Source organism: Puma concolor, chromosome A1 (assembly GCF_028749965.1).
Source record: "Puma concolor isolate L17-30 chromosome A1, mPumCon1.1.hap2, whole genome shotgun sequence".
Classification (NCBI taxonomy): Eukaryota; Metazoa; Chordata; class Mammalia; order Carnivora; family Felidae; genus Puma; species Puma concolor.
Window position 1 is genome coordinate 216,938,153 of NC_141667.1, and position 15,206 is coordinate 216,953,358.

Below are 15,206 nucleotides of genomic sequence, written 5' to 3' on the forward strand. Positions count from 1 at the left end.
AAATACAGAGAACAAACTGAGGGTTGATGGGGTAGTGGGTGAGAGAGGGGGAAATGGGTGATGGGCATTGGGGAGGGCACTTGTTGGGATGAGCACTGGGTGTTGTAGGTAAGTCAATTTGACAATAAATTATATTCATTAAAAAAAGGGAAAAAAAGAGAAAATACTGGAGAAGAACTTTGTTGTTTTTGAGCTGAAGAACTCCTTCAACAAGATAAAAATTGTAACTTATAAAGGAAACTATTAATAAATTCAACGTCATTAAAAATATAAAAAAATAGGGGCGCCTGGGTGGCTCAGTCGGTTAAGCGGCCGACTTTGGCTCAGGTCATGATCTCGCAGTTCGTGAGTTCGAGCCCCGCGTCGGGCTCTGTGCGGACAGCTCAGGGCCTGGAACCTGTTTCGGATTCTGTGCCTCCCTCTCTCTCTCTGACCCTCCCCCATTCATGCTCTGTCTCTCTCTCTCTCAAAAAAAAATAAACGTTAAAAAAAATTAAAAAAAAATCATATAAAAAGGAAGAAAACTCATCCCACTGTGGCATAGCTTTGTTAGCGATCTTTTTTTTTTTTTTTTTTTTTTTGAACGTATTTCCCCGAAGGCGGTCCTACTCTAGCCCTTCAGCACATAGGCAGTGTCAGACCTTGTCCTTGTGCGGAGAGCATGGATGCTTGAAGGCAGTTATCCTCTCTCAGAGCCACGCGTCTTCAGGCTTGCCACCCCCTTGGTGCCAACACGTCTGCGGATGACGCAGCCTCTGAGTCTGCCTAACGCCGCTCTCTCCTCCGAGTCTGCGTCCAACTCTCATGCGGTGTGGCAGTCCTCACGCTGAACAGCTGTCCCGGGGCTGGCTAAAGCAGGACTGATTTCCGTTTGTATCATCTTTTAACTGTATTTGGTTATGCTAACTTGTCCAGCACTCACATCAGTCATACCACTGACTTCTTAAACTTGTGGATGAGTAAAGTGTCTACCCCAAACAGGCCTTCCCCACATTGTGCTTTCCCATCCTACCGTTTTTGTGGGCTTCAAAGCAGGATCCGTTCTAAGTTAGCGCTGGACTTTATGTAGCTAGTCCCGGGTCAATGTTTCCGCCTGTCAGGATTGTTTAGAATATGATTGCATTATCCCCATCAACCAACAGCTTCAGGTCGTCTGCAAATATAAATATTCCTCCTCCGTCCGTATCCAGGTCTGTGCTAAAATGTCCCGAGCCCTGTGGCTCCCCACTAGAAACTGGGTTGACTCTGATCCTTAAACAGGATCTCTGGGTGGTTATTCGACAGTTCTCATTCTATCATGTTCCATTAGCATCCACCTGACATTTCTCCGTCTCGTCCACGGAATAGCAGGAAGGCTTTGCAAATGAACCCCCTTGTGGAATGTGGGCCTACTGGGTTACCACAGTTCCCCCGATCTACTAACTTCGTCAAGAAGGGACCTTGATTTGTCCTTAGCCTATGCTGGTTTCTTGTGACCATTTTGATCTCAGTATTTTTGCCCCGGGTTGGTCACACAGACTCATTTCCCATTTCCTCAAAAACCATACATGTGATTAAGCCACTCTCGCTCTATAGATATTCTCGTGTATGTTTTATCCCGGTCAGGACACGGAGTTATCGTTCCCTTCTGATCTTTTCACCAGCCTTTGGTTTCTGCTATTTCTTGCCTAATTTTGTTGCATCTATTTCAATCCAGAGATCACTTTTCCTTCTTAGAGAAGTCAAATTAAATAGCAAAGAACCTGACTTTCTCTGACTCGTTCCTCCGAATTGCACTATAAACGGTGTCCCTGTTTACCTTGATCTTCTTCTTGCCCCAATCATATTTTATTTATTTCTAAAAAATCTTTAACGTTTATTTATTTTTGTGAGAGAGAGAGAGAAAGAGCGCAAGTGGGGGAAGGGCAGAGAGAGAGGGAGACACAGAATCCAAAGCAGGTTCCAGGCTCTGAGCTGTCAGCCCAGAGCCCGACGCGGGGCTCGAACTCACAAGCTGTGAGATCATGACCTGAGCCGAAGTTGGAGGCTTAACTGACTGAGCCACCCAGGCGCCCAACCCTAATCATATTTTAAAAGGACCCTCTTGGGGCGCCTGGGTGGCGCAGTCGGTTAAGCGTCCGACTTCAGCCAGGTCACGATCTCGCGGTCCGGGAGTTCGAGCCCCGCGTCGGGCTCTGGGCTGACGGCTCAGAGCCTGGAGCCTGTTTCCGATTCTGTGTCTCCCTCTCTCTCTGCCCCTCCCCCGTTCATGCTCTGTCTCTCTCTGTCCCAAAAAATAAATAAACGTTGAAAAAAAAAATTAAAAAAAAAAAAAATAAAAGGACCCTCTTTTTTTGTGGCTGCCTGCATGATAATGATGATGATGGTGGTGGTGAGGGGGATGGTGGCAACAATGACTTTTTGGGAAGAATAAGTTTGTCCTGGGCTTCAGCTCTCCTGGCCCTATTCTTTTTTTTTTTTTTTTTTTTTTTTAATTTTTTTTTTTCAACGTTTATTTATTTTTGGGACAGAGAGAGACAGAGCATGAACGGGCGAGGGGCAGAGAGAGAGGGAGACACAGAATCGGAAACAGGCTCCAGGCTCCGAGCCATCAGCCCAGAGCCCGACGCGGGGCTCGAACTCACGGACCGCGAGATCGTGACCTGGCTGAAGTCGGACGCTTAACCGACTGCGCCACCCAGGCGCCCCTCCTGGCCCTATTCTTAAGTTTCAGCCATTTTCCTACCTTTATCACAGGTAACCTTCTCATCTTTTTAGCCTCTGCGTGTGATCTTTCAAAATCTGAGTCTACCGGAGGAAACGGCACTGGTCTGCACTTTGGAGAGTTCTCCAACCGTCTTCTCCATCCGGCCAGGTGGCTTGAAGTAAATTCCGCTGACAGCCCTTCCTCCCTCTGTTTATCCCCACCCACATTCCTATACGGACAGTATCTCTTTGTATATGCATCTTTCTATACGGAGCCCCCTTCCTACCAAGACTTTTTTGGGGAGTGGGATACACCCTCCTATCACCATATCCGGTCCTGAGTCAGGTGAGGATTCAACAACAATTTTGCAAGTATTGAACAAATATTTACAGTATACTCACACAGGCTTACTATGTGCCAGGCACTAAGTCTTGAGGAGTTTTACAGCCATGGGCATAATGCTCTGTGTTAGAAATTCTGCAGTTCTTTACGATCCTGCTCTGTGCGTGGATAGGTAGACACCTGAGGCCATCAATAGCCTTTCTGGTCCTCCCTCGGAACACTTCCTGATATACATCATGAGGCATTTCTTGTGCCGTTAGCATTCCTTCATTATCAGACTGCCACTCTCCATAGTAATAGGTTTCAAGGATTTATCTGGGTGTTTTCCCTCCATATTCGGTTCAAAGTCTTATTTGTTGAGAAGGGCCTTGCCATGTAAAATGCTGTTTCTGGCCCGCGGGGGTTGAACAATCCCATAACTTACCAATGCTTTAAAAAGAGGAACCTAGCCCCCGTGAAATTTATCCTCCACTTGAGGTTCTCTGGTTCTCCAATATTCCTGTGCCTATGAATCCTCTGGGGATGTTGTTAAGAATGCAGACAGGGATCCTGATAAGGCTGGAAGTCTGCATCTTTACAGGAAATCTGGGACAGGGATGCACAGTCCCGGACCTGGAGGAATCGCATTATCGATGCCTGCTCTCACCTCTGCTGTTCCCACTGGCCCTCAGCCCTACACAGCCAGCGTTTTGGCTTGTTTTTGCCTTGAATGTCTGTGTTTCTCCAACAAGTGGGTGGCTGGCTCCTGCCCCGGGCTGAAAGCAGATTCTTTTTTGTGTCTTGCCTCCTTGGGAGTCCTTAGTGTTCTGTACTCCAGCCGCAGAAGGACTGGCTTTCCTTCATGGCATGGGCCCCATCCCGTCACCCACGCATCATTTTCCCTGTGTCACTTTCCTCTCTCTCCTCTTGACGTGGGTTTGAGCCCTTGCACCTTCCTGGACCTCCGTACTTCCTGGTTTTTTCCTACACGCCGTCACTTTCTCTTACAACTCTTTCACTTCAGAAGGAAGTATCTTTGCCATCTGTCTGCCCCATCCCATTGCCCAGACATAATCATGTAGATATTATAGGCACGTTTGGCCCAACGGTTAGCCGTGCTCTCCAAAGGATGGCTTGCAAATCCAAGGCAGAAGGGGAAAGAAAAACCTCCACAAATTTTAGAGAATTGCCTGCTGTCCCTTGTGTTTCAACCTCTGCTGTGGGCACCACCCCTTCACGTAAATGCAGGAACCTGGGTGTGTCCCTGGTCCTGGCTTAGAGCCTCCAACCCAGAGCACATCTTTGGCCCAAGCCACCCATGTCACAATATTTGATCAGCAGGCACTTCCCGTGGGTGGCTAGACTTTTAATAAACACCAAACATATGCTGGCTGTAAGGAACTCAGTGTTAAAAAGACACTTAGCTGCAAAACGTGCCCCTACAGACCAAATATGCAGAGTGCTTCAGACCTAAATTAGACACAGACATGAGTAGCTCTGTAAATTAAGCTTAGGGACCGAAAGGATCATGAATGAACACGTCAGATAAAACAATGACGGCAGGAGGCTCTCTCTCTCTGGAGGTGGGTCCACAGCTGTAAGGACAGGCTTTGGTGCCCCCCTTCCCTCCCCCCTGCCTTCTTCTATCTTCTTTCTTCCCTCCCACACCCTTTCAAGCTTAGCACTGGCCCTTTACAGGCTATTACCCAGTAAATGGCTTTAAGAATCCTGCTTATGAATATTTAGATAAATGCTCAGATTCTCCCCAGCTGTCATGCTTATTGACTTTGAAATGGTTCCAGTTCGCAGGGCTCCCTCGGAGCTCACGTGCTGACCGAAGTCCCACACGAACTGATTTAGCCCATAACATACTCTTCATCCCGCCTGGGCTGCCCGCGCCACTGGGCTCCTGGCCTGCGTGGCCCTGCCCTCTGCCTCTCCCCCCTCCCTCATAGGGTTTCGGGCTCTTAATTTCATTTAACCACATTTGAGCTGCAAAATATAGCAGGCACGGATGCAGGCAGGGAAGGGGGGGGGGGTGATGGGGGAATCTAATTTACCGCTGCCATGACTACAGATGTGAAATGAATCTGTGGACCCGTGACGGATCAATCTCACGAAGGCGGGATTTAAATTATTAATAACGGCAAGAAATGCTATTCAGTGTTCCGTCCCAGGATCCTAGAGTGAGGGGACTTTGGGCTTAACTGGGGAGAGGATTAAGATTCTCAACGCAATCTTGCCAAACTGTCTCTGGAGTGTCTCCAGGTGGTGGCTACAAAAGTTCACGCTGCCGATGATTTTGGCTGGTTCTGAATCCGGGCTGGCTTTGCCTGCCTGCTGAGACAGAATCCCATTTGCCACTGTCCACGTGATCATCCGGATACAGCCCATCACCCCGAGGAACCAGTCTGTAATCTGGGAAGGTAATGGCCTGTGTCCCCGAGGGAAATAGGGCCTGTGTTCATGTAGAACGGGAACAGGAAGGCTAATGAAAAGAGAGGGGAAGATTGAAAAAGGTATTTGTTTTAGCATTTTGCTGATGCTCTTTCTCTGAGGGGGGTTCTGGGCTGGAGGATGGGGGTGGCAGGGCTAGTAGAGGAGTTTAACTTTTTCCCTAAAGTACCATATCGAATGGCACGGGAAGAAAGATCTGTCATCAGCATGAGAGGCAATGCGGGAGCCCCGCTCTTTCGCACGCACGGAATGCATGCCCCCTCCAGCCCCCTGTGTGACGGCCAGCGGGGGGCAGCTCCCCTTACCCAACTTGCTCTCATAGATCCATTCTGTCTGCGTGCTCTCGTCATGCCAGGCCAGAAGTTCTCCATCTTGCTGCACGGAGGATGTGGAAGGCATCGCATCATGGTATGGAGACCGGTGGGACAATTCAGAGACGAAAGGAGGGGCGGCGTGGAAGGTGGTCCCCCGAGCGGGTTCCCTGTCAGAAGGGAGCACAGGGGCGGGTCAACTTCCACACAGGGGTCCGGTCAGGCACCGGGTTCTATGGCCTGCTGGGAAAGTGGGGGTGGGGTGCTACTCTCCGTCTCCTGCAGACTCTGCCCGTCCCAGATGGTGGATGTCGCAGGTTGAGAGGGACCAGCTTGTAGATGGTGGTAAATAGGCCCATGAGCCATTCTGGGCGGCGTAGCCCCACGTCACCAACTGCTGCTTCGTTTGGAGTAGAAGTCTCTACGGATGCCTTCAAAGGCCAGTGGGCCAGGCTTCCATTACTGACACTCTAGTGTTGCAGAACGTTCTCTGTCCTTCCTCGTTATGACCCTGCCCATTTCAGTGGCCCTTTCTGCCTCACTGCTGCCTCAGAAAGAGTGGAAAAAAATACCAAAGTAGATGCTGCAGCTAAAATCAAGCCCTGAGGCCTGTCCCCTCTAGTCTGCCCACCACAGATACCGCCATTATGGAGAAAGGTTTCCACAGGGCCTGATGACAGAGCAGTGGCTGTGAGGCAGAGATCCTGCTATTTGACAGCTTAGTATCAAAAGGGGCAACCCCAAAACACCACAGCTGTGTTCTTCCTCGGGAATCTCTGGCTTTTAAGTGGGAACAAAAGCCCATAATTTTGGGGGTCTTTGGGGGTATTTCAGCCCTGAGGTCACCTCATGTAAACCGGTCGAATGGCAGAGACAAGCGTGAGGGACAACGCCAACCCAAATGGGTGGCGACTGGGGTTGGTAGACAAAGCGCGGACTTCGGTGCCAAACGACCCGAGCTTAAATCTTGGCTCTTGCACGATTGTGGAGTAACTTTGGGTAACCTACTTAACTTCTCTGTGCTTCGGCTTCTGCACCTTTCTGATAATCATACCTCCCTCATAGGTCCCCACCGGTGGGGATGAGACGAGAGTGGGCAATGTGGTCTTGGCTGCCGTTGTTCTTACTGGGGAGGTAAGGTCCCAGAAGGTTCTTACTGGGTTCGGTGGCCCTTCCGCGACAGGCCTGTTCCCTGTGTGGGTCAGGGTTCCCCTACGCAGAGGGGGACAGGGAGGGGGCTGCATTCTGAGGCTGGGGGGTGAAGAGGTTGAGGGAGAGGGGAGGAGGCCACTTGCCGTATCTGGGAGGCTCAGTGCCTGTGGGAGCTACAGACAGATCTCGTTTCGCTTCCAAGGGACCCGTGGGAAGGCCTGGGTCTGTGCCAGCCTGCGGCTAGGGCAAAGTGGCTGTGTTCTCAGGATGCGCCATTAAAAAGGAGCAGTGGGGTCAAGTGGCAAGATGGCAGATCCTAGATCAGGTGACCACAGGGATCGAGAACTAGTGGACATAGGTAAGCTCTTCAGGCAAGTGTCAACCCTTGCCCTGTTCCGGGCCTCAAGGCCAGATCAGGAGACTCTCCTGGGCTTTATCTTTTTAGCAGGATGATGCCTGTCCTGTCTCACTCCCTGGTGACCCCGAGAGGTAATGCAAGTCCCCATGAAAGGACTCTGAGAAGTCAAAGCAGCCAAACACGATGAGGGCGTTATACTTAAGGTAATAGTGGCCCTATCTGGCCATTGCCATCGCCATGTACATTTACTCAACGTCCTCCCTGCCACACCTGCCTTGGGCTGGGACGGTGCAGGGTCTCTGGGGCACCTGTGGAGGCGGGGCTGGGGTTCTGGCCTCCTGAGCCAAACGCCAGCTCCCTGCCCCGTCTGCAGTGGAAGGGTTCAGGAAGAGCCATGGATCCTGGATCCTGGGGAGCGTGGATGGTTGCAGGCCTGCGTGGTCAGCTGTTTCAGAGTGGGGGAGGGGCCTGGTGTGCTCGGGGTGGGGGACCTTCAGGGCATGCGTGTAGAAGTGGGAGAGGGAGCCTTCCTGTTTATCAGGGACCCACGAAACGCTGCTGCACCTGAACCTGCTTCCTTTTCCCACCCCCTGCCTTAACAAACACATATGAGTGTAACACGTCCTGCCTGAAGTGGTTTGCACAGTTTCAGTGTCTCAGCAACCTTGTGCCAGGAAAAGCCAGGGGCTCTCTGAGCACCCATGGCCCAGACCTGGACTCTGGGAGCCAAGCCAAAAAGCGTGTGACAGACACAGGTGAGGCCCCAGGGCCCCTCCGATCCTCATGCACTCCTCGGTGACAGGAAAGCCACTCAGCTGGAATATGAATAAAGGGCTGGAAGGGTGCATACGTTTAGGTCAAAGCTGACCAGGAATCCTGACTCTTGTCGCAGGCGTGCTAAGTTTCCATGCGGTGGCTCCTGGGGAGCAGGCCAGGAATGACAACGAGCCACAGCGCTTAGTGAACACGTCGTGTGCACTAGGCACGGTTCTCAGGGAGCCCTTTTTTTTTTAAATTTTTTTTTTAACGTTTTATTTATTTTTGAGAGAGAGAGAGAGACAGAGCATGAATGGGGCAGGGGCAGAGAGAGCAGGGGCAGAGAGAGCAGGGGCAGAGAGAGAGGGAGACACAGAATCGGAAGCAGGCTCCAGGCTCCGAGCCATCAGCCCGGAGCCCGACGCGGGGCTCGAACTCACGGACCGCGAGATCATGACCTGGCTGAAGTCGGACGCTTAACCGACTGCGCCACCCAGGCGCCCCCTCAGGGAGCCTTGTGAGTTACTACTCCTTTTATCCCGACCACAGCCTCATACGGCTGAAATTCTTACTGTCCCCATTTTATGAAGGAAGAGTCTGGGGCCGCAGGAGATTACGTGGCTGCCCTGGGGCACACAGCGGGCTGGGTGGAGCCGCTGACATTCAAACCCAAGCAGCCTGGTGCTCGAGTCCCTGTTCCAGTCACAGCCTTTCCAGTGGTCCCTGCCACATTGCTTAACACGCTGTGGGTGTCAGCAATGGAGGTGAAGGGGCCTCGGAAGAGCCCCTCCCTTTGAGGTGTTGCTTCAGTGGAGGCGAGGCCGTCAGACCCACAGTGCTCAGCCTCCCGCAGTGTGCAGCCTGGAGCGCAGGACCCGGCGGGCTCGCGGGGCTGAGGGGTAGCCCTCAAGTTGCAACCTGTGGGCTCCGAATGCGGAGCAGCAGGGGTCTCATTCCTGTGTCTCACCATAACCGAACTGGCCTCGTGCTTTCTTTGTATCTAATGCCAACCCACTTCACCGGTGGACACAAATGTCCCCCCGCCCCCCCCCCCCATCATCCTTTGGGGAGGGATTGTTGGGGAGGAGACACAAGGACTAGGCCTGTGAGTGGGAAGTCGGGGGTACCCCCCACCTTGGTTTCTGCAGAGCTGAGCGCATAGAAGGAGGCATTTACATGCCTGAACGAGGCAGATGGCAACTCTCTTTTGGGCATTGTGTTTACGGTGAGCACGGCCGCAAGCCCCTTGCCACCTCTCCCAGGTTGAGACCTTGTCTGCGACTCAGATGGCTCCTGCCCTTTCCTCTCTGTAGTGCTGGGTGTCCAGGAATCGGACCTTGGGAACTGTCCCTCACCCTGTGAGTGGCCGAGTGGCAGAAGGCAGTGGTGGGAGGTCCTTTCTGTGTGACTCCCCAAGACCCCCGTCCCTCCACTGCAACCCCTCCTTCTCCAGGGGGCCTGTCCCCTGCACCGCCACCCCACCCCCCTACTCCCTGGCTTCGGGACGCAAAGGCTCCCGAAGCAGCATCCCTAAGCACGAATTTCCATCTGATTTATCCAAAAAGAAAACTGTTACCTTGTAAGGATAGGCAGGCTTTTCCATGAATACATCATATTGAATTCTATTGGAAAAAGAACAGGACAATATTGAAAAAAAAGAAGGCGTCTTTTTTTTTTTTTTTTTTCTTATTTAAAAATGTGTGGTCGGGGCGCCCGGGTGGCTCAGTCGGTTGAGCGTCCGACTCCGGCTCAGGTCATGATCTCACAGTTCGTGAGTTCGAGCCCCGTGTCGGACTCAGTGCTGACAGCTCAGAGCCTGGAGCCTGCTTCGGATTCTGTGTCTCCCTCTCTCTCTGCCCCTCCCCGCTCATGCTCTGTCTCTGTCTTAAAAATAAATAAAACATTAAAAAAAAAGTGCTGTCAAGTATGTGATGCTGGGTTTGGGGTGGAGAGGCCCCGATTTGTAGAATTTTTCTATTTTTACTTGTCATTAGTATTGTCTCTCTTAATGGTTTCCTTTAGAAATTACAAGGTTAAATTTCATAAAGTCAAGGAGAACTCAAGAAGATAATGTTCATGAAAGCATGGATTTTGGAAATTCAAGTTTGCTTTGTTAATCTTCAGGTTATCAGACAGGCCTCCTTCTGTCCCGAGGTGAAGGCTATCTGTACAGAAGAGGTAACTGGGGTTCAGAATATTAATATTTTAATCCGAGTATTAAACATAACATAAAGATTAATTAATATACATGTTAATATTTTAATATTAAAATATAAATATTTTACAATTGAGTTTTAATGTCAAAGAGGCTGTTTGTGTCATTTAATTACCCATTTGCCTGGAATGATACGTTAGGAATTTCGTGCACAACTGGGATAAAATATGCCACCAATTCTCATAATAGAGACCGGTAGAATGGAAGGAGGAAAGAGATAAGAACCAGAATTTGAAGTCTGGAACTTCGATGTTCAACACTTTTCCTTACCCACAGTTTACCCATGAGACAGAGTATTATTGAGGAATATTACTTGGATGTTAAAATGATGTCTGCAAAAACCAAACGACATGGGCGAATGTTCAAGTCACGACAGGGTTACAAAGTAAAATACAAAGTTGCACGTGCCGTATGTTTAAAACAGTGAAAACAAACGAACTACAAAACAAGGAGCACCGCCTCCACCAAATATAGAAGAAATAAGAGTGGAAGGACAGAATAAGAATCACTGAAAAGTGAATCAGCTCTATTTATATTTGAATGTTGGTAGAGTGGACAATGTTTTGCTGCTCTCTGCTTTTCAAGTTTTCAATTAAAAAAATGAACAGAAGCAAGGGGCGCCTGAGTGGCTCAGTCGGTCGAGCACCTGACTCTTGATTTCAGCTCAGGTCTTGATCTCAGGTCGTGGGATCGAGTCCCGCCTTGGCGGCTGCACTGAGCATGGTGCCTGGTTGGGATTCTCTCTCTCTCTCCCTCGCTTGTGTGCTTTCTCTCTCTCAAAAGCAAACAAACAAATAGATAAACAAAAGTAGATTTTATTTTTTTTAATGCCATTCTCCTAAAATTAAAATATGCACATAAGTTATTAAAAAGCCAAAACAAAGAATGAAAGGAGGAAGGAAAGGAGAAAAGACAGAGGTGATTACAAGAGGAAGAGAAGAGAAGCCTTGGGAGCCTGTCCTGGTTCCTTTAATGGCTTCCCGTGACCGTGGAGTAGTCACCTACCCTCTCTCTGACTCCAGGTTCTGCATTTGCAAAGTGGGGACAAATAATGGCTGGGAGAATTTAAGGGGACAAAGATCGTGAAATATACAACACACGCCGATGCCACTGCGCTGCGCTCCTGACCTTGGGCAAGACACATAGAGAGACACGTACAGAAAGTGATGCTGTTTGTTCCGGAGCAGAGTGGAGGCTGTGAGCGACTGGCCTTGGGGCTCAGCAACTCCCTCACCAGTTCCAACTCAAGGCAGGCTGGTTGCAAAGCTCCGTCACCATCTGTGAAGTTTCCTGCCTGACAAATTGGCTGGCTCTCCCGTCCCTGCCTTATCAATATATTGCAAACCTTTCTCCTTCAGTACACAGAAAACTGCTGGGTACCCTGCTGGAAAGGGTTGTTGGGGCAACTCTTAACTGGAAATGGCCACTGAATGATAATAGCATGTGGGCCAAACGGCATCTGGAGCTGTGGGAGAGAGGGTGGGGGCAGTGAGGGTAAAGAAAATCAAATCTGGCAGATTACGCGTATCAAAATACAATTGGGCAAAAACATTATGAGTCAAAATTAAAATACTGCGACAGCTCTACGGTATTATTTACCACTGAGCAGAATGCATCTTCAGGAAGTTCTGGGGTTCTAAAAAAACCAAAAGGGGCCTCATTATGGAACAGTTTCTTGTTCTACGATGGCATGATAGTAACATAGATGGCACTTCCTTCTAGCACCTTCCGCCCACGTGAGATCAGAAGAGCATTTTTGCACCTCACAATGGAGGTGGGAGAGCTTTCAAAGCATTTTCAGATATACTTTTTCACTTACATTTTGCAACCACACTGTGAAGAAAGGTAGTTTTACGTACAGGCAAACTGAAACTTAGAGAAAGTTAAGTGATATGCCCAAGGTCAAAGTCCCCACCATGTGCTGAATCATCTGACCCTGACATCACACCTGCAGCGTGGACACCCACGGTTTATGAAACCTGCGTGGAACCTCTTGGGTAGATCAGTCACACGGAGCTATTGATTATTCGGTGGCAAATGATGCCGCATTTGTGGGGGCATCTGTGGGGGCACAGATCCCTCCCACACCCCAATCCATTGCATCTTCTCTTTTTGTTAAGTCCACTTCACAAGCTGAGTGGGTGGGGTGTGTGGTGGGGAGAGTATAAATTACCCTTCACAAGTCAATGGTAGGAGAGTCATGGAACATAACACAATACACGAATAGTAATAGTCAAAGGAGCTAACACTTGCCTAGGCTTCCGATGCTATGTGCCCGGCAGAGTTCATAATGCTTTACATGATTTAATCCCTTTAATCTTCACAGATATCCTATAAGGTATGTCTGTTGTTATTCCTAATTGATAAGAAAACCAGCACACAGAGGGCTTCAGTGACTTGCCCAAGTTCACGCACTAATAAGTGGGAGAGATCTGACATGCCAGCCTAGGCAATTAAGCTCCTGAGAGAGGAACAAGACGGTGTTCTTTGTGATAGACTCACATCTACCACCAGATAGACAAATAAATGGCACGCTGGCTTCTCCATCCTCTTGGATGAAATGGGACCTCAGAATCTTTCTCAACATAGTGCTCCAGCACTAGTCTCTAGTAATTAATCCATCAGCCTAAGAGAGGGGAGCCTGTTTTGCCATTTCCAGGGCTCATTTTATAGGTGCCAATTAATTTATAAAAATATCTTAAAGGACAAATGCTGGTGTGTGCATGTGTGTGTATGTGCATACGCGTGCGTGTGTGTTTGACTTTATGAAACAAACGACATTAAGCTTGATTCAATTTGCATTTACCGAGCATTTGCTATGGGTCTGGAAGGCATTCTTGTGCCAAGGGCTAAGCCAATTTATATCTTAAAGGTATTGGTAGAATATTCCACATAAGGAAATATTGATGTAAATTCTTTTGAAAAGTTCCAAATCCTGTTGTAGACCCTTTTTAATGTAACCTGTTTTGTGTAGCCTGGCGTGGTACCCTGGGTTTTCATAGACCAAAACATTCTTCCATGTGCCTTTCAAGGCACTTAACATTCCTCTACAGTTTTGCAGTGCCTCTCCAAATTTTGCTAGCAGGGCATTTATTTTCAAAGCTTTTGCTTTATACACAGTTCCATTCACTTGACAACATTGTATTTGTCCTACTCCAGTGGGTAATGTATTTACAAAGGCCCAGTGCATACAGGGAACATGTTAAGAATGCTTGATTCATACTGTGCAAAAGAAATGGTCTGAATGCTATTTTTCAATCCTGGAATTACACCTGGTACTTGAACAGCAGGGATATTAGGATTCCGAGAGGGAGAGAGGCACACACAAAAGAGAGTTTCCCAGCAATAGAGAATTATCTCTCCAGTGCCCTAACTAAATTTCTTCGGGGGTAGCAGGAATCTAGGATGAGGCATCTGATTTGGTGAAGGGGGATGTAAAGGCAAAAATGCCCGTGTGGCTGCTGAGAACACCCAGGTTTTGGATGCAGGCTGTGTGTAATCAGACTGGGATTTAAAAATTGAAGCTGCCAAAAAAAAAAAAAAAAAAACAAAACCCAAACAAACAAACAAGAAACCAAAAAAACAAAAACAAAACCCAGAAAACAAAAAACACAAAACACAAAATCAAGCTGCCTGAGGTGCTTGCAGTGGGTAACGGAACCAGATCCAGAAAAATAATGTAGTTCTATTTCTAGGTCAACAGTAAGATGATGCAGAAGACCTGGATGTTTAGCTTTCTGAACGTGGTTGGATATATAAGGCCAAGCAGTCACGTCAGCAAGGGAAGGCCCCGCGCAGGCCCGCGAGAAAGTGCGTATCAGCCGCTGCCAGCAACGGCACAGGGAGGCCAGGGCCAAATAATAAAGCCCAGTTTAAGGAACAGGTGCCAGTTGCGGGAACCGTGTTGGAAAAGTGTCAGCCCCAGGATGAGAGAAATCACTCCAGAGTTAAATACTCACCGGCAGAGTAAGATGATGCCTTCCGGGGACCTACTGGGTACCCTGAGAAGCATACTAGTGTCTGTTGACCTAGCAACAGATTGTGGGATGTATTCTAGGAAGTAATTGGAGGTCATTGATAAAATTGAGCTCTAAGGATGTTTCTCAAAATGCCGTTTGGAAAACAAACGTAATGAGTAGAAATGAATGATTAATAATAGTAGGGAATCGATTGAAAATATTACGGCTTGCAAATACAATCCAGTGCAATGCAGCTATTAAAATGATTTGGAGAAAATTTAATAACATGAAATGATATTCCTAGAAGTATATATTTATGTGTGATTGCAACATATAAATATATAAATAAATGTACCTTAAAAAAGTAGGTTACAAACACTTTATAAAGCCTGGTGAGGGTATAACCAAAGTGGGAAAGTGATTATTCCCCTCTGGATGGGAGGGATTTTTGCTTTCTTCGTTTCGCTCGTATACAGTTTCCCTAACGTCCACAATAGATACGTGTTATTTGTGCAGTAAGCAAAAGATACAAGTTACGGGCTATATTCTGCTCGTTTTGTTTATGAATAGGTGCTTCATTTTCATTAAGCCTCTCTGCTCTGTGGGCACCGTTCTTGGGGGCCCAGCTATTGAGATTGGGAGAACGTGGTCAGGAATGAGTGTTCCTACCCGTTGGCACTGAGGGCAGCATTGACAGATTGAGCCTCGGCTCTATCTCAAGCTTGATCTTTTTTCCCTGGGCGTGGTGGTGGATGACAGTTGCTATCTTTTAAAATTTTGTTAAAAAAAATGTTTATTTATTTTTGACGAAGAGAGAGAGAGAGAGACAGAGACAGAACATGAGCAGAGAGAGAGGGAGACACAGAATCGGAAGCAGGCTCCAGGCTCCAAGCTGTCAGCACAGAGCCCGACGTGGGGCTCGAACTCACAGACCGTGAGATCATGAGCTGAGCTGAAGTCAGACGCTCAACCGACTGAGCCACCCAGGCGC

The 15,206-nt window shown here is 48.5% G+C and overlaps 1 protein-coding gene across 1 annotated transcript in view; it reads right to left on the reverse strand.

The window, feature by feature from the left end:
* ERICH6B (glutamate rich 6B) overlaps positions 1 to 15,206 on the reverse strand; it is a 70,337-nt gene that overhangs the window by 36,200 nt on the left and 18,931 nt on the right. The window contains exons 4-5 of the mRNA XM_086717549.1: positions 9,618 to 9,663; positions 5,770 to 5,945 (exon numbers count right to left, since the gene is read on the reverse strand). Of these exons, the coding sequence (XP_086573675.1) occupies positions 5,770 to 5,945; positions 9,618 to 9,663 (222 nt within the window). The remainder of the gene's footprint in view (positions 1 to 5,769; positions 5,946 to 9,617; positions 9,664 to 15,206) is intronic.